General features: G+C 42.0%; 1 protein-coding gene across 3 annotated transcripts in view; it reads left to right on the forward strand.

The window, feature by feature from the left end:
- Positions 1 to 21,397, forward strand: part of FMN2 (formin 2) — a 248,618-nt gene that overhangs the window by 66,201 nt on the left and 161,020 nt on the right. For 2 of the 3 annotated variants that reach the window (XM_043543314.1, XM_037895302.2), the window contains exons 4-5: positions 1,078 to 1,225; positions 9,176 to 9,237. In XM_043543314.1, the coding sequence (XP_043399249.1) occupies positions 1,078 to 1,225; positions 9,176 to 9,237 (210 nt within the window). Of the gene's footprint in view, positions 1 to 1,077; positions 1,226 to 3,919; positions 3,932 to 9,175; positions 9,238 to 21,397 lie in introns of all 3 variants that reach the window. The other variant, XM_037895301.2, reaches the window with a different exon arrangement.

Raw genomic sequence — 21,397 nt, forward strand, 5'->3', positions numbered from 1 at the left:
AGACCCTCTGGGGTAGTGCCCCGGCCCCCAGTTCACGCTTCTTACCAGGGGTTTAGCCACTATGCCCCAGTCTCATAAGAGGATGCCCTTGGGTTACCCATTATGTTATCTTTTTGGATCTGGAGCGTAAATCAGTGAGTTTCTGCAGCAGGCACTTGCCAAAAGTTGTGACAACTAAAGGACTCTTATGTAGGTCTAAATTGTGACCTCTGGGAGGGGGAGAATTCTAGCCCTCCAGTTGCCCAATCTCCAACCTCTAGGTTGTGCTGTGAGGGAATGCAGAAAAACACACCCAGGTTTGAGCAAGCTGGTGGCATGGGGAAAAAATGCCTTCCCAGCCCCCAAACGGTAACTAGCCCAGCTGACAGTGACTGAGGTTGAGTTGACTTCTGTAAACCAGAAAACAAGAAGTGGCTCTGAGCGCATGGCTCTTATCATGGCTCCAAATCTTGGGCCAAATCCCATGAGGTATTATGGCTTCAAATCACGGGTCAAATCTCATGAGACCTCAAGCCTACCAAGAAGTCCTGTGGGGATTGGAAATCTTGTGGGAACCTGCCTGTCCTGTCCTTTTGCCAACAAATACACCCCTTACTATCCTTGGGGTGCTCTTCTGCAAAATGATTAATTTAAATATAGGTCGTATGGCAAAGATTCTTCTTCCTCTCCAAAATCCCAAGGCTCACCCTGCATATAGAGGGGTGATCATGAGTTGATTATGTCCCTGGGAATGGGGAGCAGCAAAATTTTTTTTCTTATGTGCACTGAAAAAATGCTAACCCCAGCTCTGGCTGCTGCTGCCCGTGATGTTACTTGTTCTGTGGATAAACAGAAGATGACATTTTCCATGGCTGTCAGTACAGCTCCTTGCACAGCTACTAAATTCACCTTTTAAAAAAAATGGAGGCCAAGGCTTCATCATGAGGTGAAGAGTGTAAAAAAACAAGTTGCCTATATTGATGTAGGACTGGATAATGAACTATTTATGTTGGAAATGAAAGCTTTGATGTTTCTGAACTTGTTTCAATTGTCTTTTTCATACAATGAACTTCTCACCTTTCTTTTGAATAACCACAGCAAGACCAGCTTTATACTTGGGCTGCAGTTAGCCAACCCACACATTCATCGGATTACATCGAAGGGAGGCTTCCAAGGAGAATTCCATCCGTGTGGCCACCACCCAAGCCTCCCGACGAGGAGCAAAAACTCAAACATATGGAAGCAGGTATGGATGGCTTGGAGACACAAACAAGATCCAACACTTCCCATTGATTTCAGAGGGAGCTGTTGTGTGTTATTTTCAGCATTATTGAAAATCAGAGCCCTTATTTAGGTGCCTAAATATGGACTTTGGAGCCTAATGTCTGCACCTGTTTCTAAAGATCCTGTATGCAAGGTAGAAGTGTTGTTAACTTGCATGAATTTGACTGAAATATTTTGTGAAAGTATGTATTGATTTGTTAAACACTAAGGTGGTCACTGACTATGTTGTACATACAGCAAACAATAATGCACTTTGCCATGCTTCGTCCTTTGTTCTTCTGCAGTTTACAGCTTCTCATAGCGATGATGTGGAGCAATCTTCCTTTCTGCTGGATATGGACTCCCTTTGAAACTTATCAGTGCTATTTTTAGGTTATTAGAGTGGCAAAAGGCACATGCTGTCCCACATATGTGCTCAGCACAACCCCTGTGTTGGCAAAGGGAACAAGCAAATGGATATAAGAAACAAATGTGGGGGACTTGTTTTAGTTTGGTGCATTTCAGAAGTTGTTGAGTTACTTCACCAGTCTGTTTACTTTTTTATTATCTTGTCTGAGTGAATTCATTATTCTTTCTAATTGTCTAACAGCATTTGTTTAAATGAATAATGAACAATCTCTTGTTTTGTAGGCTAGAAAAAACTAGATTACCACTGAAAAGAATTTCAAGTCTGCTTTTGGTTAGAAGTCTTGACGACAGACAAATATCAGAGGTTCAGGGAGGCTTAGTTTTGAATTAACATTCAAGAGCTCTCTACATTTTGAGGCTACATTCATGCCTATGGGCTATATGGCAAGCCACTCACTATTTACAACTTCCTTTTCCCACCACTCCTTCTGCCTTTCCTCAGCAAATAAGGAATTTGTCATTATTTCAACAGATTTCCTAGCACTGCTGCTAGGCTCTGGGTGTGGTTGATATCAAACTTGCCTCACTCTGGGCCTTCCTAAGAATGGTCTGAGAATTAGGCTGTGTCTACACTAGGAGTGTTCTGCCGGTACAGGAATATCTGTATACTCTACTGGCAAAGCACTTTTAGTGTGGATGTAGCTTATACTGGAAAAACTACATTTTTTGCTGACATCATTTATTCCATCCCTGCTCCGCCCTGAGTAAAATAAGCGACACCAGTAAAAATGCAGTTTTGCCAGTATAACTGTGTCTACACAAGGGGCTTTTGCCAGTACTGGTTTGTTAGTCAAGAATCACACCTTATCACATCCCTGACTGACATAGCTGTGGTACGAGGAGTGTGTAGTATAGATATGGCCTGAAGTTTTGTGTGTTGTAGTGTTGGAGACTAGAAAATAGTGGTGCCAGGGACTGTTCTAATTATAGGCAAACTAGGCATCTGCCTAAGGCGACAGGGCCAAACCTGAGTGGTGCTGAGACCCCACTGGGTCAGGTTGCAATGCCATTCACTCAAATTTGGCTTAGTGACCCCTCATCATGACAGAGGTATGGCTGGGCTAAACCTGAGTGAGTGAGCTGGCACTTGCGCTCCCCCCCCTTCTATCATGACCACCAAACCATCAGAAAGCTCACCACGCCACCCCAGAAAGTCACCCTCGGGGAGTGCACCCTCTGGATGAGCACCTTTGCTCTGTTATAGGAAGGGGAAGGCACTGAAGATATGCTGATGGTGGCAAATTGTCTTGAGGGGCCACTGGGTGGTGCCGAGGCCTCAGCAAAGGTGCTGCTAGACCTGGTAGCTGAACTCAGTGCCTGTAAGGGTCAGAACCTTGTGTCTGTTGACACAAATGGAGATTTGGCTGGTGTGTGTGTGACTGTATCCAAAGCCTCTTTGGAGTTAAAAAGCAAAAGAACTGAGGTTACAATATGAACACTGCATTGTCCCATAATTTACTTCCAAAATGTCCACTGCAGTATAAGCAATCTAGTTGATATAGTTTTACAAGTAAACAAAACCTGCCTTCCTGACATAGCCAAAACTTTGAAGCCTTGAGTATCAGATTTTTTTGCTTTACTAATCCAGATTATGTATATTCTCACAAAAATAAGTCAGCCTTAATTCTCTTAATTTCAGTTGCTTAAAAAAGTCCCCTCTTCCACCTCCCCCTCCCCCACTATATAGCATTCTGTTTATTGAGCTTTAAATCTTTCTTTATTTAAATTGCTTTAACAAGAACAAGTTCACAACTCTGGTGGACACGGTAACTGAGGTTAGCAGAGATTTATCACAACTAAGTATTATACTGGTTATCCAAGGAAAAACAGTGACTTTGGTTAAATCAGGATACTTAGAAGTATAAGAATTTTGAAGATCTATTAATTTGGAATACCAGCAAAACAGAACAAAAAGCAGTTTAGTTTAATTTAAGAATACTGCTTGCTTAGATTCTGTATTTTTCCACTTCCTTTTTGAAAATTCTGTTTATTTGCCTAAAAAAGATTAATTTAATTAATTTGCTTCTGCGTTTGCTCCTACCCATAGACTCTCAAACCCTTTTTTTGGAAAGTTTATTCAAACTGTTAGCACCTTTTAAAAAGAGTTTAAACATTTCTGTCTAAATGGCTTTAATTTGTTTGCCAGTCAGAAAAAAATGAGGGAGTTTGGTTATTGTTGTAATTAATGTCCAATGGAAGTAATTTCTGCACATAAAATGTAATATTTTTTTACATGCCTACTTTGTAGAGGACAGTGAAGGTGAGTAATGTTAAGTGAATAATGAAGTCTTAAAAATAAGTCTACCTGAGATTTGTACCAAAATTGCGTATATAAGAGGTGCATGTGACTTCTGAAGCCAGAGAGGGAACACATTCTTAAATGCTGATCTTAAAATCTAAGAGAAGAGGCCTGCAGTTTGCTTTGAAAGTCAAATGACTTGGACTTTCTCAGACCAGTGGGAGAAGCTATTGAGAATGTCCGGACTCCAGCAAACCTAAGAACATTAACCTTAGCTCATTAGGGCAGGTCTACACTACAATTAAAAACCCAAGCTGGCCTGTGCTAGCTGACTCAGGCTTGCGGTGCTCAGGCTAAGGGGTGAGTCCTTGAGCCTGGGTTCCAGCCTGAGCCTGAATATCTACGACACCTCAATTAAACAGCCCCTTAGCCTGAGCCCAAATCAGCTGGCACAGTCCAGCGGCAGCAGTCTAATTGTAGTTTAGACATACTGCTAGATAACAGGGTAGTGCATAGGTTAAGGACCAGCCAGAATCCAAGTGCTGTTGATAACTTAGCAGAAAAATGTTTTGTGGTTGAAAACTCTTATGCTACATACATGGACTGAAACATAGTGTGTGCCATTGGTAAGTGCTGGTACTATGTGTATGTTTAAAAATATGGAAAACAAAGAGAAATATAAAACAACATAGAATTAGCACCTCAGCAGGGTTTATAGCATCACATTATGAAATTTTTAACAAATTTGAAGGAATAGTGGCTAATGCAATGCAAATTATAAATAAAACTCTAGATCAGTTTAAGGAGAAATGCATAGGAGAGTCAGGAAATGTATGTTTACTCCTTTTGTGTTGGGGAAACCCCCAGAAGAAATTATAATAAAGGTATCGATATATGTTTATAATTTATTTTTTAAAAGTGCATCTATAATTTAATGTAGGATGGTAGGAACATCTGCATCCTCGGAAAATGGTCACAATGATTTTCAAGAGCAGATGAAAAAGGGCATTTCTGGTCACTAAAGCCACCCTAGGTCAAGCAGGGATTCACAAATATCCTTAGCTTGCAAACCTCATTGCTGAAGCATGGTTAATAATGGGGCAGACTTGATACTTCCCTATCCCCAAACAAGCAGTAACATCATCTTCATCTAATCTGGATCTGTACTTAACCAGGCACTGGGGAAATGCACAGATCTAACTGATGAAAGAGACTTAAAGCTGTGTTTTATAAGCATAACATTGGATCTTCAGCACCTGCCGTCTCATTATCTCCCCTGGCAGCCTCAGGAGGTATGACAGAAGAAAACTTTGTGAAACATCATGAGAATGCAAGAGAGAACCCTAGGGGTAGATGACGAGTTACCAAATACCACCTTCTGGGATCTCTTTTAAGATCAAAGAGTAGAACCTGCTCTGCCAGGGTCTGTAGTTAGGTCAACAAAACCCCATGGTCACTGTTATCAAAGGCTGCAGATAGCTCTAAAAAATGGCCATGCTTATTTTGTCCATCACTAGAAGGAGATCAGCCAACAGCATAACCTTTTGTGGGCAAAGGTCGGATTCCATGCTCATTATTTTAGTCTGTACCATATTAAAATCTGAAAGTAGATTCAAAGGCCACAAGGAAATCTGAAAATTCTAGGTTTTGTGGTGTTCCTTTGCCATCACCACCTAAATGAGCTTTCACAAAAAAACAAAACAAAAACACAAAACCAAAACCAACCAAACAAAAAACTAATAGGGAAAACTATAGAGGACTATATTATATAAAGAGATTGTCATGAGAGTTTTTTGAGCAAAGGCCTGACAGCTGCTTGTTCTAGACATACTGGCACTCTGCCCTCTGGCAGTAACAATTTCTACCAAAAAAAGCCAATGCCTTTCTGCTTGTTTTTTTTTTCCCCTGGTCATTATAGACATGTGTTCAAGTCATAGTTAGCGTCCTAAAGTTCCTCCAGTTCTCCTCCAATGAGTGGAGCTGGCTAAAAGTCAATTTTGGCATAATATGGCATTTGCTTCCTCCAGTCCCAGACACGTACTGATTTATGTGGTGAATCCAGTCACTAATTGGAGTGATGTTATACACACTCAAATTGTCCAAGTGAGAGACATTTCAACAGTATCTTAGATTAACCATGTTTTGCACCACAGCAGTTCCATTAGATTTAATGCTACTGTGGAGAAAAATGCCATGGCTCTTGAAGGGAAAGAAGCTTCAGATTTTAAGTACTTACCTGGTAGCCTTGAAACATAACCACCACTGGTACTGTAGTTTGTGAATTGTCATGGTGGTGTATGAGGAGAGCATGTCTTGGAGCTAGCATACCGATGGTCATGGCCCACAGGTGGGCTCACTGTTCAGTGCTGCTCCTGAGAGATGTCAAAATGATTTGTTTCCTCCATTCTTTATGCACAAATCAAAGAAATAGTTTGGTTGCCTTGCTGGGAGCAAAGTGGAACCTGACTGACTAAATTGTTGAGTATACTTCGACTATTCATAGCACCATGTCACAATATTTTACAGATATAAATGAGCAAACCCTGACCACACCCCTGCCAAGTAGGCAGATATTAACATATCACGATGGGAAACTGAGGTGGTTGTACGGGGAGGTTGCTTAAGGTCAAACATGAAGTCTGGAAAGTGGAAAATGCAAGCCAGACCTTTTGACTCACAATCCTGTACTTTAACCACAAGAGCATTTGTCATCAACAATTAAATAAAAATAGAAAATCTTCATTATTCTCTCCAAAGATTCAGCAAATTGCTTTCAAGTACAGTATGTGCACTGGTTGCTGCATGTATCCATCCTTGCCAGCACAATCTGTAATTTCTTTTGTCCAGCATGCAATCAGATACTGCGCCGTATAAACAAAGCTGGAATGTACAGTATGTGTTTCTGACTGAAACAAATGATATTACCAGAATCAGAGTTTTCATTTTAACTTTTTTGACTTGACCAACAGTCACTATTTTAACTTTGACTTAAATGTTTTTATTAAAAGGCAGCTCTTGAAAAGCTAATGATCAATGATTACCCTGTCTTTAAAATAAGAAAGAGAATCTAGTTCTTACTAGCATAATATTTTAATGTTCATTTGCCAGGGAAAAGAAACAGAAATGTTCTTAATTTCTCTGATATTTTCTTTCAGTGCCACAGTGATGACTGTTGGTGAGCAGTGGTTCTATTTAAAGCTATATTACACTGGAACAAAATGACTTTTTGCTTTAAAGGCATAGATTAGCAAAGCAGTGCTCGTAATTGTTCCCATTGGGTTTTCTCCTGATTCTTAGTGCAGAAACCATGACAGTGGCTACTTCTAGATGTGAAAACTGATTACTGCTTTAACTTTTCAGTTTGGCAGGTAGCACATGGCATTACACTTCTGAAACTTTTTTTTATTGCAAATTCCCTACAGTGGTGTTGGATGGTGAATTAATTCTGGGATGGGAGGACAGGTTCTTTGTCCAGAGGGAACTCAATCCAATTCATTCTCCAACGTCCGGGTTTTAGGGGGAAATCCTGGGTGTGGAGGTCCCCCTGGTTCAGTGCAGCTCAGGTCAACCACTTTCACAGCACTGTTCTCTCCCCTGTACAAGACCCTGCAGAGCCACTAGGGATGGGGAAACCTGCGGGCAGGGATGGAGTGAAGGTTCCATTATATTTCTCTCCACTGTCACAAGCCCCATGGTAAAGGGGGGGGGGGAGGGGATTTACTGTAGTATCAGGTCACATTAACCTTTAACTTTTCCATGCTGCCCCAATACTTAGGACCCACCTTTTAAAAGGGGGATTCCAAGATGATATTGTATGAAGGAAGCCTGAAAGTGAGAGTGAATGTGTGGGGGAGACTTTCGGGGCGGGGTGTTGAGAGGCGTGGAGCAGAGGTCACCAAAAAACACAAGTTTTCTGTATGTGTGGGATTTCCCTGGTCTCCTGTGATCACCTAGGATCTATAGAGTTTGAGGAGAGCTGCTGGCTATTCCACAGGTGGCTAGGCCAACCTCTTAATGGGATAATATGTTAAAACAAAGTGTGGGGGCTTTCCAGGGAGTTTTATTCATCCTAAGCTTCCTGGGGGGTATTCTATGGGAGGGTTGTCTATGCTCTTGGTAAATATTTCTGACAAAGGGAAAGATCAATTTTTGATAGTGACAGTGAAGTTTATTTATAAACCATTTAAGATGATACCCTTTAACTAATGGTGGGGCTTAGTGAATGCTATACAGCCTGAAAGGAGGAAGAATGTGGTTATGTATAAAAACTATTGAATTCATTTAAAAATAAAAACAATTCTTATTTTTTGAAAAAATCCACCCTGCTAAGGTCCCTTTAACTTGTATTCTGAAAGATTAATCACCATCTACACTCAAAGTGCAGTGGCAGTCAAAAAAGCTAACGATGTTGGGAATCATTAAGAAAGGGATAGATAATAAGACACAAAATATCATATTGCCTCTATATAAATCCATGGTATGCCCACATCTTGAATACTGTGTGCAGATATGGTCACCCCACCTCAAAAAGATGTATTGGAATTGGAAAAGGTAATAGAAAATTATTAGGGGTATGGAACAGCTTCCATCTGAGGAGAGATTAATACGGCTGGGACTTTTCAACTTGGAAAAGAGACAACTGGGCGGGGGGGGGAATATGATAGAGGTCTATAAATTCATAATTGGTGTGGGTGAGATTCTGTGGCCTGTGTTGTGCAGGGGGTTGGACTGGATGATCATAGTGGTCCCTTCTGACCTTGGTATCTATGAATCTATGAGAAAGTAAATAAGGAAGTGTTGTTTACTCCTTCTCATAACACATGAACTAGGGGTCACCAAATGAAATTAATAGGCAGCAGATTTAAAAACAAACAAAAGGAAGTATTTCTTCACACAGTGCACACTCAACCTGTGGAACTCCTTGCCAGAGGATGTTGTGAAGGCCAAGACTATAACAGGGTTCAAAAAAGAACTTGATAAATTCATGGAGAATATGTCCATCAGTGGCTATTAGCCAGGATGGGCAGGGATGGTGTTCCTAGCTTCTGTTTGCCAGAAGCTGGGAATGGGTGAAAGGTGATGGATCACTTGATGATTACCTGTCCTTCTGTTCATTCCCTCTGGGGCACCTGGCATTGGCCACTGTCAGAAGATGGGCTAGATGGGCCTTTGGTCTGACCCAGTATGGCCATTCTTATGTTATGTTCATGTTGAATGAAACTTCTCTTGAAAATGTTCTGAATCTGTATTTCCTTTTCAATCCAGAGTTTGAAGCAACTATCTTGGAAACACAGAAACAATACATAGAGGATGTTCAGCGGGTACAGGTAAGACCTTGGCTGGAGGTGTAACCAGTATGTGTTACACTTCTTTTGTAATATGATTTGGAAGCTAATGTGTTAGCCCCTTTGGAAGTAATTCTCATGTTTCTGTAGCCTGAATAGGTGGTGCAAATCTTTAGAAATGTATTTTTTCTTTCTCAATTTGTTATTTCAAAATATTGATACATAGTCCAGATCGTATATTTACATGAAGAGACTCTTGGCTATCTACTGACTGCAAATGATCCCTTTGACAGGTAGTTTCTATGGACCTGTGTTACTGACCTATGATATGCAGGAAGTCAGACTAGATTATCACAATGGTTCTTGCTGGCTTTAGAATTGATTAATCTGTACCTGTGTGGCTTTTCCTCAGATGAACAGTACTCAGTGCACAATAACCATTTAGCAAATACTATTTCCTTGCAGGCTCCTCGGTCAATGACTCTCCTGAATTCATGTTGTAGTCAGATGGCATGTGCAAAACTCTGCAGTGTGAATGGTTCATCATCATGTCATTATTTGTTTGAAGCTCTGGCTTTGCCCCTTGAGAATGTTAGTTTAAAACAAAATCCATTAAGTGGCAGTTTATGACCACAATGGAGAAATTCAAGGGTGTTTTTTGATGGAAACCTTGAGAATAGAAGTCAAATACATATGTTGGCTTTATGTCTGGGTGAATGAACCTGAAGATATAAACTGTCCCTCAGGGTTAACATTGACAAAGGCCAACTTCACAGCACATAGCTTGTAGGCTAAGTTTATAATAATGATGAGCAATTTTGGATGCTCACCTTGAGACATGTTAGAGACCTGATGAGGTTAGGTGCCCAGCACTTTCTGAAATCAGAAGTTATGTATTGAGTTTGGGTACCAAAAACTGAGGCACCCAAAATCACACTAAGTCCAGATTTTCAAAGGTAACTTTAATGTTCATCCTAATAGAATACTGCATGAAAAATAGTGAAGATATTATTTCACTATAAAACAAATATATGGGGTGAAACAAGGAGGGAGGGGGAGAGGAGAAGAGGGGCAAGGGAGTGTGACAGTGTGAGAGACTAAAGACCAGAAACTCAATCACTGACTCCACCCTCCAGCTTGGAGAATTTCATTTTTTTGTTTGAAGGCTATTGCATGATTTTCCAGGGATATATGAATAAATGTGTATATTCTTAAATGCATGAGGAATTTTAGTGGGAAGCAGCAGACTTTTTGTTCCACTTCTTTTGTCTCTACTCTGCCAAACTCCCATTATTACTTTTAAACGTATACCTCATCTTCCTCCTATTCCTCGTCTCCCCATCCTAAATTGGTTCTTAGCATTCACGTTTGTGAAAGTGTCACCTTTGTTTCGGTTACTACATGGAGAAGCAATGGGTCATAGGTTTAATTTAGCATGTTAGGGCAGTAGTCAAAGTTTTGGTTAAATTTTCAATCTACCAAGACTCAATTACTCCTGGGAGAATTCTGCACCACTGTGCATGCACAGAATTTATGTCCCCCCCACAGACTTCTTTGCTTCTCTGAAGAAAAATTACTTTTTGATGGGGAAGCAAGGGGAAGTCACAAGAGCAGTCATGCAACCCTCCCCAACAGTATGTTTTGGGGGTCCGGGGCAGCTGGCAAAGAGGTAAATTACAGTGGTGCCGGGGGAGGGGTGGGACTGGGGAAGATCCAGCTCCATACCCTGCACTGGGCTCAGCTGCTAGTCCTGGCTGGGCTGGGGGGGATATGACTTCCTCTTTCCCTGCATGGCATCCAGGGCCATGTCAGACCCTCCCTCATATTTCTCCCAGAGCTGCAGGAAGCTCTGCAAACTCCCCCCCCCCCGCATCCCCCCACTTCCTGCACCCATCACTCCTCAGCTGCAGGGTGAGAGATCCTTGTACAGGGAGCTGCTGCCCTATCTACCCAACTCCTGTGCATCCAGAACGCCTCATACCCAGACTCTTCCACTGATCCCCACCCCCCACATTCAGAACCCCCCCACAATGAGTCCCACTCCCCCTGCACCATCACAAGAAGCCACCCACACCCAGATCCCCACCCCACTGAGCCCCATTCCCCCAGCATCTGGACCCCTCTGAGTCCCCTACACCCAGACCTCCCTGCTCCCATCCAGACCCCCCCTCAAGCCCCAACCAGCTTCACCTAGACCCCCTGCATTACTGTTGCACCCATAACCCTGAAACTATCCCCTGTGCATCCAGATCCCCCACTGAGCCGTCCGCACCTAGATTGCCCCACACAGAACCCTCTCAACCCACACCTGGACCCTCCTCCCCGCCTCTAAGCCCATCCACATTTGGATCCTGCCTTGCTAAGCCTGCCTGCACACACCTCGTGCATCTGGCATGGCCGGGGGCGGGAGGTGTGTTTCTGGGGCAGGCCCAGGACTTATGCTGTGTCAGGGTTGAGTGCAACCTCACCACAGAGTCTGTGTCTGGGGTGAGGGGAGCTTCACAGTGACCTCCCACCTCTATGCAGCCAATGGCCTGTGCTCCCCAATGCCATGCTGAAGCCTCCACATTTATTTGGCAAATAAAATTTGCAGAATTTTTAATTTTTTGGCACAAAATGCCCTCAGGAGTATCAAATGTATGGTACAGTGGATGGGATTTTCAAAAGCACTCTGCAATGGCTTAACTCAAATACCATTGAAGGCAAGGTATTTTAACCACTGATTTTCAAAGTAAGCAGAGTTAGTCCAGTGCAGTGTGTATCAGGATCTATAGGAAACACTAGAACACAAGGAATTCAAGAAATTTTGTATGGATGACAGTTGATCAGCATAAGTAAAACTGGAACCTTCAGTTAATGATTCAGCATTGGTGATGCATTCTGTAATAAATTATAGTGAGGATATGAAGTGAGCTAACTTGGGGCGTGCAAAAGGGTGGGCTTGCCCGCAGCAGCTCCTGCTGGTTACGCGTCGCTCTATGGTGCCCTGTCTCAATTTCCCCTTCACAAGTTCCCAGGAATAATCCACAGAGGTTTGTGTCAATAACTCCTCTTCTTGGGAACTGGTTTATTAACATAAAATAAACCCGAAGTACAGTCTCCTCCATCCCAGTCTCCCAAGCTTCTCAAAATAGTCTCTTCCTAAACAGCTCCTCCTTCCTGAGATCTGTACGGCTCCAAGCCTTGATGCTAGGCACAGTTATCAGCAGATTCAGTCTCTCCCCTTGAGGTCAGGAGGGTTGCACAGGCCCCTTTCTTGGACCTGTGTATGTTGAATTCTCAGATCACTCTGTCACAGTTCTGGACAGCTGCACCTGTGTTGCCTCCCTGTGGTCCAGCAAAGGCACGCATCTAGGCTCCTGGCTCCTCCTGGCTGTCACCTCTCTTGAGCAGAGAGACACATCTCTCTCCCTTCTGACCGGGTTTTTTCTGGGCTTCATAATTCCCTGCCAACGCTGTGAGTTCCCCAGCAAGTCAGACTGCCTTAGCAGGCCTGCTTTGCTTTATCTCCAGAAGCTATTACCAGCGTAATTGCCCACAGTTAAGTTACCACACTGCCCGTTCTATGCAAGCATTTATTCTTAAGGTGAAAACATTAGAGAAAACCTATTAAAACAACCTACATGCATGCTAATAATCTTACCAGAGACCACCCCTAATTCCAAAGGCTCTGGCACATGAACAGTCCTTCAAACACCATCAAGAAATTTTTATGTGGTTGTACGTTCATAACTGCCTTGGCTCAGAACAAGCACATGCATGAATCTGAGAGTCACTCCTTTATATAGCTGGGGCCTCTGATCTTGTCCTCATGTAACAAGTTATCAGCAGACAAAGGTCCCCTCAGGGCAAAGCTTCAAAAGGCTGGATTCTTTGCCCTAGAGATTGCCTGGGAAATCCACTTCACTTTTATTCCAGAAGTCCATCCTTGGGTGGTACATTGCTTTAAGTAATCCTTTGAAGCCTGTAACACTTCCCAGGGATTACATTGATCATGTCTGCCCACTGGAGATGTTACATACAGTCCCACAATAATACATAAACATTTGCATTTTAATTCAAAACACTCCTAAGATACTTAAACTTCATTCAATAAGGTTAGGCCAGAAGACTGACTAAATTACGCTGTATGGAGAGTCATGAATAAGAGAGCATGAATCTTTGGGAGGATTGGTGAGGAAGAAAACTGGTTTGGAACAGGGAGTGGGCAAAGTTTCAAGTCTGTTTTTTTTTTTTTCTTTTTAATAACTATTTGGTTCAACCATCTCTGCTAAAAATGAATTGGTATATTTTGATAAATGAAGGATATTTATGAAGCATATTGGTATACCAGAAGAAACAACTGAATGATGAAACACTAGAATGTATCTATTTAAATGTTGTTCACTTTCCATAATTAAGATTTGAATTATAGAAGCTATGAATGGAATGAGTTGTAATACAGCTACAGGGTGGAATGGTGGTAAAGTATCTTAGTCTCAGGTAACCTTTATTCTTACTTCAAGTCATGCACATTTTAATAGATTATTTTCCCCACATCTTCTGAAAGGCAATTATTGTTCTCAATCCCAATAAATCATTACAAAATTATTCCAATTTGATTTGTACCTACAGCTGAATCTGTTTTTCAAGAAACATTTAACCAAAAAAAAAAAAAGTCCAAAACCTGTTGGAAAATTTACTCATTATCCCTTATTTTAGTTATCCTACCACTTGATCCACTTGTCATTAAAATGAAGCACAACAAAAAGAACTAAGGAACTTATTACTGTACCAAAGAATTCCGGTTTAATGGAGATGTGCTTGTGTTTTGTTACTAATAGAAAAGTAAAGAACCAGTTTACTGCAATTAGACCATTAGGAATTGTCGGAAACAAGAAACAATCATGGTGGATTGTTACATTTACTGTGGAAAATGTGGTATTCTGTAGCTTTTGGAATGTGACTTCAAACATTTCCCCAACTCTTCTGTTCAGAAATAAATCTAAAAGAAACTGGCTAATTAAATGCTGACGGTCAGAAAACTGCTGTAGTATGAATAGAACAACCCCACCCTTCCTAAAATTGAAGACCGGATAATAGAGACTAATAAATTTGAGGTCTTAGAACCGAAGTATAAAAATGGATTTCTTTCAGTATGGGTAGTACATTTTTTTTATATTCTTTAAAACATGTCATATAACTGAAAATTCAGGTCCAGTCTGGTCATTCTTTCTTTCTGATTTACTGTACTCCCATATTCCCAGCATTTCAAGACTTGAGTTTTACATGGAAACATGTATGTATCTGAATAATGAAATGTCTCCCCTATGTCATCTTTCCTTCTATTTTCTCTGCTCATTATTTTATTTAATAATTTTTGTTTAATTTTAGCAAGTGTGGTAATGAAGGTTTTATCTTCTGTATCATTTTGGACTGTTGCTTGATCCCATGTCCCCTCACTGTCTAAATTCTCACTGATTGTAAAAGGGCCAGGTGATCAGGCCTTTAATGTAATGTTTACTGGGTCTGAGACTTTCAACGCTGACTACAGCATTTAGCCACACAACTCCTTTTGAAGTTAATGAGTTATGTGATGAAATCCCCTAGCTGGCTTTGAAAATCTCAACCCAGGATCCTTTTGTTATTCAAACATATTTTTATTACATTTGATTTAGTAAGTTTTTAGAGCTCTTGGTCTCTATCAGTCAGCAGTAACTTCGGCTGACAGTAATGGTGACTTCTTCCATCTTCCATGACTCTGTCACAGAGTAGCTTCCTCTTCTGGAAGTAGCATAGATAAAGGCTTGTCTGGGTAGCGTCATCCAGATGACTAAATCCTTATAGATTCCATCATGTGTGAAAAGTAAGTCCTTATAGATTCCATCATGCTCTTCTGTTCTCCATTGTGGTTTATTTTGAAAGTTGGAATAGAGTATATGTGTATAGGTCAAATATCAACTTTCATTTTACTTTCCCAAATTTGTCATCAAGGTTTCCAAACTTTCTGTGAAGTTGCTAACTATTCTAAACAGTGGAACATACTTTAGTATATTTTCCTTTTTGTTTAATATCAAGGAAGGAGGGAAAAGGGACCCTCCTCCTCCTTTTTTCCCCCCTCATCATCCTTGTATCCAGATAAATCCTTCTAGAACGGTTCCCACCCTTCATATAAAGGCATACTTCAGTCTAAGGAACTTGTATGGAGATACAATGAGGAGTGTTCCCATCTGGGCTCTGACCCCTTTTTCTTGTACTGATTATGTCCCCAGCCTAAAGTCAGCTAAGTAGATTTTTTTTCTTCTTCTCTGACTTAACAAAGAAAGAAGCCTTGATGTGAAATTGACAACAGTGGGAAACTAAGGCTTCTTATAGACTATTTTTCTGGCAAAAGCAATACCTAGATATCATAGAGCATAATCAGCTATGTCTGATATGAGCACATAGACTAACTGGTATAATTGCGGCATAAAACTGGCAATTTAAAATAACGTATAATAGCTTGTAGGTGACTAAGATCTCTAAATGAAGCAGGATGCTCCTCAACTAAAACTTGTTCCATTTAGGAAACTTGTGAAGGATTTGTGGAAGGTAGATATGGAAAAGCCTTTTTAGGTCATCTGGTCCATTTCCCTGCCTGTTCAGGGTTTAGTCCCTACAGTACATTTTCTAACTTTTTAGCTTTAAAAGTTCTCTTAAGACTGGAGTTCACCTATCTAAAGCGATCTCTCTCTCAAAAATGGTAAAGATATTTATATAGTGAAGATAACAAATACAGTACCAATAAAAGAAACCTGCTCTAGTGGATTTTCAGAGCCCTTTGCTCTCTCTGTTTCCATGAAGATCTGTCTACAAGTTCTCCCCAGTCTGGACAAAAAGAGATATTTTTTTATACTACAATCTCTACCCAATTTTTCCACCATGCTTTGCCACTAGGAGGTATAAGATTTTATATTAATGAGGGAAGAGGAGAGTTTCAGAGCATTCTACTTCAGGAACTCCAACCCCAGGGCTAAATCCAGAGATGGCAAGATAGCTTCTGTCCAGGCACCACACTTCTTCCCTTCTGGCCACCACTTTCCTCTCAGCAGCACTGCTCACCTGTGCATGAAGTGTATCTAGTCAAAAGGGGTCACAGACCCGACAAAAAAACATGTCTACAACTTGAGCTAGGTTGCAGACAAGCGTGTGTTTCAGTTTTGCCTGGGAGAAACTTCTGATTGACTGCTCTCTCCATTTCCCTGCCTCCTGGGCTAGAGCAGCCAATTGGAGCTGCTGTGAGAAGGAGGCAGAGCTCTTTACTTCCTCCCCTCAGGAGCAGACATCATTCTTAGGGGAGCAGGGAGAGGGAGCAAAAAGAGTGCAGCAGCTCATAGTTGCTCTGCTTGCTTCCCTCCTGTGAACAAGGGATCTCTGCCTCCCCTTTGCAACCCCTGGCGTGGGATGGGGGGGAGAGAACTGCATTGCAGCTCCCCACTCCTCTGGGGCTGGGGAGAGGCAGGAGAAGAGCCCCAGGAGGTATAGAAGGAGTAGAATGAAGCTTGGGTCGAGAGAACAGATGGGGGACAGAATTGATTGGGGGGGCTGGAGGGAGCAAATCACAAGGGCAGAATTGATGGGGGATGGGCGGACAGGCAGATCTCATGTGACTTTCATTTCTGTAGAAAAATATAGACCACTCACTTTTTTCCAAACTATTCTGCTACTGGTAGCAGAAAGGAAGGTGTCTTATAATTGCAACACCATTGTATATAAGCCTGGTTTTTGCTCTACAATGGGTCAACCCATATCTTAAAGACAGTAGATATTTGATACTTAGCCACCCCCTGCCCCCCACCCCCGAAAACAACCTTTTGGTCCTTTATAGTCTAAAAATGATAACTTAACTCTTTCTAAATATTTTGATTAATTCTCCATTAGACACAAGTTGAGTGCTTATCTAGAATATCACATAAACGTAATCTTATGGGGCAGGGCATTTTATTTAAAGGTGACCACCCAAATGGAATTAATCATTTTGTTGAAGATGATTTATCCTAAGTTATCCTATTTCAGGAGGTGGAATGACTTTGCATTAAGTATTAAACTGCCTTCACAACTAAATACTTGGTCATCAGGAACTTTTGAATTTCCTGTGCCCTAGAATTTCTGACTCTGTTATTGACTCATTTGGTCCCTCTCTATCCCAACTAACAAATTATCCCTCAACCAAAATTATAGATCCTTTTGGGACATAGTGTACTTTCCCAAGTACTACTAGCTAAACTATAAAATAATTTTGGCAGTTCTCGGATTCTAAAGACAGATCATGAAATACAAATCTATTGATGCATTTTCCAGCAATATCAATAAAAAATATAGCTTTGATGATCTCACATTATCTGACGCATTTTGCCCCAAGCAGTAACCTTTTTCTACTTTAAAAGATTATAAATCTGATTCATGGAGCATCTCCCCAGAATATAGAGCACTGAGGATGCACATTCTTCCTGGCTCAGATGAGGAGTCTTGTTTATAATACTTTGCACCAACCTCTGGTAGCAACAAGCTACTAAGAAAAAAAAGTTAAGAGTTGTAGCACTGTGGCAAACAGAAGCTTCAGATCTTGAGACTTAAAAAAACAAACTTCTGATGTCTTGAAAGGTTAGCGTGTCATCACTGTATTTGAAGAAGTGATCCACAAAACAGTTGTAAATGGCAAGGGATTTCTTTAGCACTCCTATAAGTTTATATCCAAATAGCTTTTTGACAAGAAACATATGCTTTAGTCTGGCCAAAACAGTCCCTTGAAATTCAGGGAAGGGTGGTCCATGGATTGAACAGCTTGTTTAAGGATGGGTTATGTCTGCTGAGTAGTGGTTTCCCACTTGTGGGATCAGCCCCTGAGGCTGATGGAAGATCTCTCTGGGGAGGGAAACAGTTCCAGCTGCATGTGACCAGCAACAAAGATGGTGAGGAAAATAAACTCAGTGGATGCTCCCACAGCTGCCCCTGTATGATTGTCTCTCATAAGACGGGTGATGTGCTGTCGGTGAGTGGATAAGCAGCTAGAGGGTCCAGCAGAGACTGGAGGAGAGGAGGGGGCGTGTGTGTGCGTGCGTGTGTGTGTATGTGTGCGCACATGCATAGATGGGTTTACCAGACTCTTGTGCTCACTGCAGAAACTCTCCCAATCAGGGAGGATGAAGTGGGAAAGCACTATGTGACTAGTGGCTCTTTTTAAGCCACTTGCTTGACTTCTAATCATGTTCCTCATTCAGCTGCTCAACCAGGAGACACCAAGAGGTTCCTGCTCCCTTCACTCCTTGCATGGATACCTCTGGTAAGTGGAGACGGGAGTGTGTGTGTGGAAACCACCAGCATATCTATTGGGACAGTTTGTCCCCTCAGAAAGCATGGTTACTACTGTGTAGATTGCAGAATATTAAGCTGGAAGCAAGGTATAAAAGCCATGCTCAGAGTGGTCACCTAGATTTAATCGTCTGGTACTGGACTAAGGATGGAGTGAGACTGGCTGTCTTTTTGGAAAGAAAATATTCCATTGCTGATCTAACCGTTGCAACAGCCTTACCGATGAGGTCTTTCAGAGCAAGTACCTCTGCTGTGTCCTCAACAAATGGAGCTAGACTTGGCATTCAGAGATTGAAAGGATTTTACTTTTCCAAAAATAGTGTTTCTCAGTGGCGCTGGAACAGTTTTTGGAGTGGGAATGCTGAGCTGCACCCCTCTTAGCCCTGTCTGTGCCCCCACACAACCCCCTAGAGCTGGGGCTGGGGGTAGGACCATGGCTCCGGGAGGGGGGACATGGATAGGGGTAAGGAGGCGGAGGATGTAGTCACAGCTGGCGTGGGTATGGAGCCACAGGCATGGGGCTAGTGGCCGGGATGCCAGGCACAAAACATGGGGGTGCTGCAGCGCACCCTCCACACCCCGGCTTCCCACAAATATGGTGTTTAGATATGAACTAAAGAGCCCTGGAAACTAAAACAGCAGATCTACAGCTGTGCCACAGGCAGCCCAGTAGCAATTCAAGCTTCTCCACAGAACCGTGCCAATGTCCATCAATCCCAACCTGGAAATGATTACCTCCAATTGCTCTGTACTGTGCCGAGTCAGACACTGTAACTTTAGTGTTGTTTTTTTAACTATTAAAACCCTTTTTGCCTTCCTCATGAACAGAATAAAGCCAAGTTTTGCTAAAAAAAAAAAAAAATACAGATGTTTACACTCTAACTTTAGATCAAATAGATTATGTCAAAGTTGGTCTACTCAACCCTGGGGCTGAGGGAGCGTGAGTATTTATACCCAGGTGTACAGCTTTCTTTTTAGATTTAATAACAACCGCTCTGCTTAGTCAAAAATTGACAGAAAGGAAAGAAGCACTCAGTGTGACTCAGTGGATTGCACAGACCCAACAACAGCCGCTACTGAAAGATTCACAGGAATGATTGAAATCCAAAGCCCTCGCTTAGCTAGCAACAACAGCAGCATCATAGCCAGGCAGGTAGCCTCCTTGCAGATGGCAACTACCTGGATTAATATCTAGTGTGGGCCTTAAGGTGCTCTGGCTAGATGTTCAGTTTATGTCCATCACTGAAGATCTGTCTGTAAAGATGGATCTATCCTTCCTAAAGTGTAATCTCAGGATGTTATAGAATGTATCTAATTGGGTCTTTATTTTTAGATACTCAGCAAAAGTCTTGCTCTTATTTTCACAGTAATTTCCAATTTCAGAAGTAACTATATATTTCCTTAATTAGGGCTAGCGTCCACTCTTCAGGTTTTAGTCTCATTTTCTGTATAGCTTATAAAGTTTGTTGAGAAATTCTTGCAAATATTTCATGTTTTACAAGTCTAGAAGGCAAATGGATCAAACTTGTCTTTTTTATAGTTTTTAAGAGAATACGTTAAAGATGCCCCTTTAGAATCTTTTACTTCCACAAGCTGAGTCCCCAAGAAAATTTACATGGAGGGAGAGGGATTGGAAAACAGCAGTCGATGAGAGATTACTTCTTCTCCCATGTTGTCAGTACCTGAATGTTGCAATTGATCTATTGGTTTCTGCTAATGCCAGGATTTCTAAGGGGCCTTAAATGGAAAAATAAAAGCAAGTAACACAGACAAGTCAGAAATAAGGGGGCCAGCATCCTGAAGTGTCCCTTTTCAGCCACTAGATGGCAATTATGTATCTTAACATGGGAAGTGCAGAGAATTTGCAGGTGTTTCCCAGCAGAACTCTTAAGGTACTTCTCAATGTGAATAAATATATATTTATCTGATTCAGACAATAGTGCGTGGGTTAGCACTGTAGCCTTGGAAAAAAAAACAGCATCTAGTGTGTGTAACCCGACTAAGACTTAAATGGGAATTGGAACATTTCTCAAAGTTTAAGAATAAACTAAGTCCTAAAAAATAAAAACTCCGAAGACTTTAAATCTCTTGAAAGCTCTACCTTGTTGCCCACCCTCGTTCTGCACCACTCCCGGAAGTGGCTGGCGCATCCCTGCAGCCCCAAAGGAGGAGCGAGGGTCTCCACATGCTGCCCTGCCCTGAGCAATGACTCCACAGCTCCCATTGATTGGGAACTGTGGCCGATGGGAGCTGCAGGGGTGGTGCCTGTGGGCAGTGTTGCGTGGAGACCACCACCTGGGAGCCGCTGCCAGAGGGGTGTGCGGGTTGCTTTCGGGAGCCACCTGAGATAAGCATCGCCCCCTCTCCCACACCCCAACCCCCTGCTCCAGCCCAGAGCCCACAGCCAAATTCCATCCCAAAGCCCAAACCCTCACCCCTCCAGCACCCAAACTCCCTACCTGAGCCTGCACCCCAACCCCCAGCCCAGAGCTTGCACTCAGCACCCAAACTCCCTCCCAGAGCCTTAGGCAGGTGTGTGTGTGTGGGGGGGGGGGGCAGGAATTGGACCCGGTCTGGGCACCACCACCACCACCAAAAATTATACAAACCTGATGCCCGTCTAGCACCATTTACTGGCCAATTAATAGAGATAATTGGAGTACAAATAGTGGACTCAATTTTTCTTTTCTTTTCCCTCCCTTTTTCCATTTGGCCACTATTTAAAAAAAAAAACAACAAGGAGGGGTGGGAAACAAAAAATGAAAAATTATTCAGTTTCAAAAAAAGCATTTTTTTGACTGAACAGATGTTTAAAACAATTCAGCAGATCAACTGAATGAGGGCACAGTTGCTTCTCAATAGTTGAATTGTT

The sequence above is a fragment of the Chelonia mydas genome, chromosome 3, assembly GCF_015237465.2.
Source record: "Chelonia mydas isolate rCheMyd1 chromosome 3, rCheMyd1.pri.v2, whole genome shotgun sequence".
NCBI lineage: Eukaryota > Metazoa > Chordata > Testudines > Cheloniidae > Chelonia > Chelonia mydas.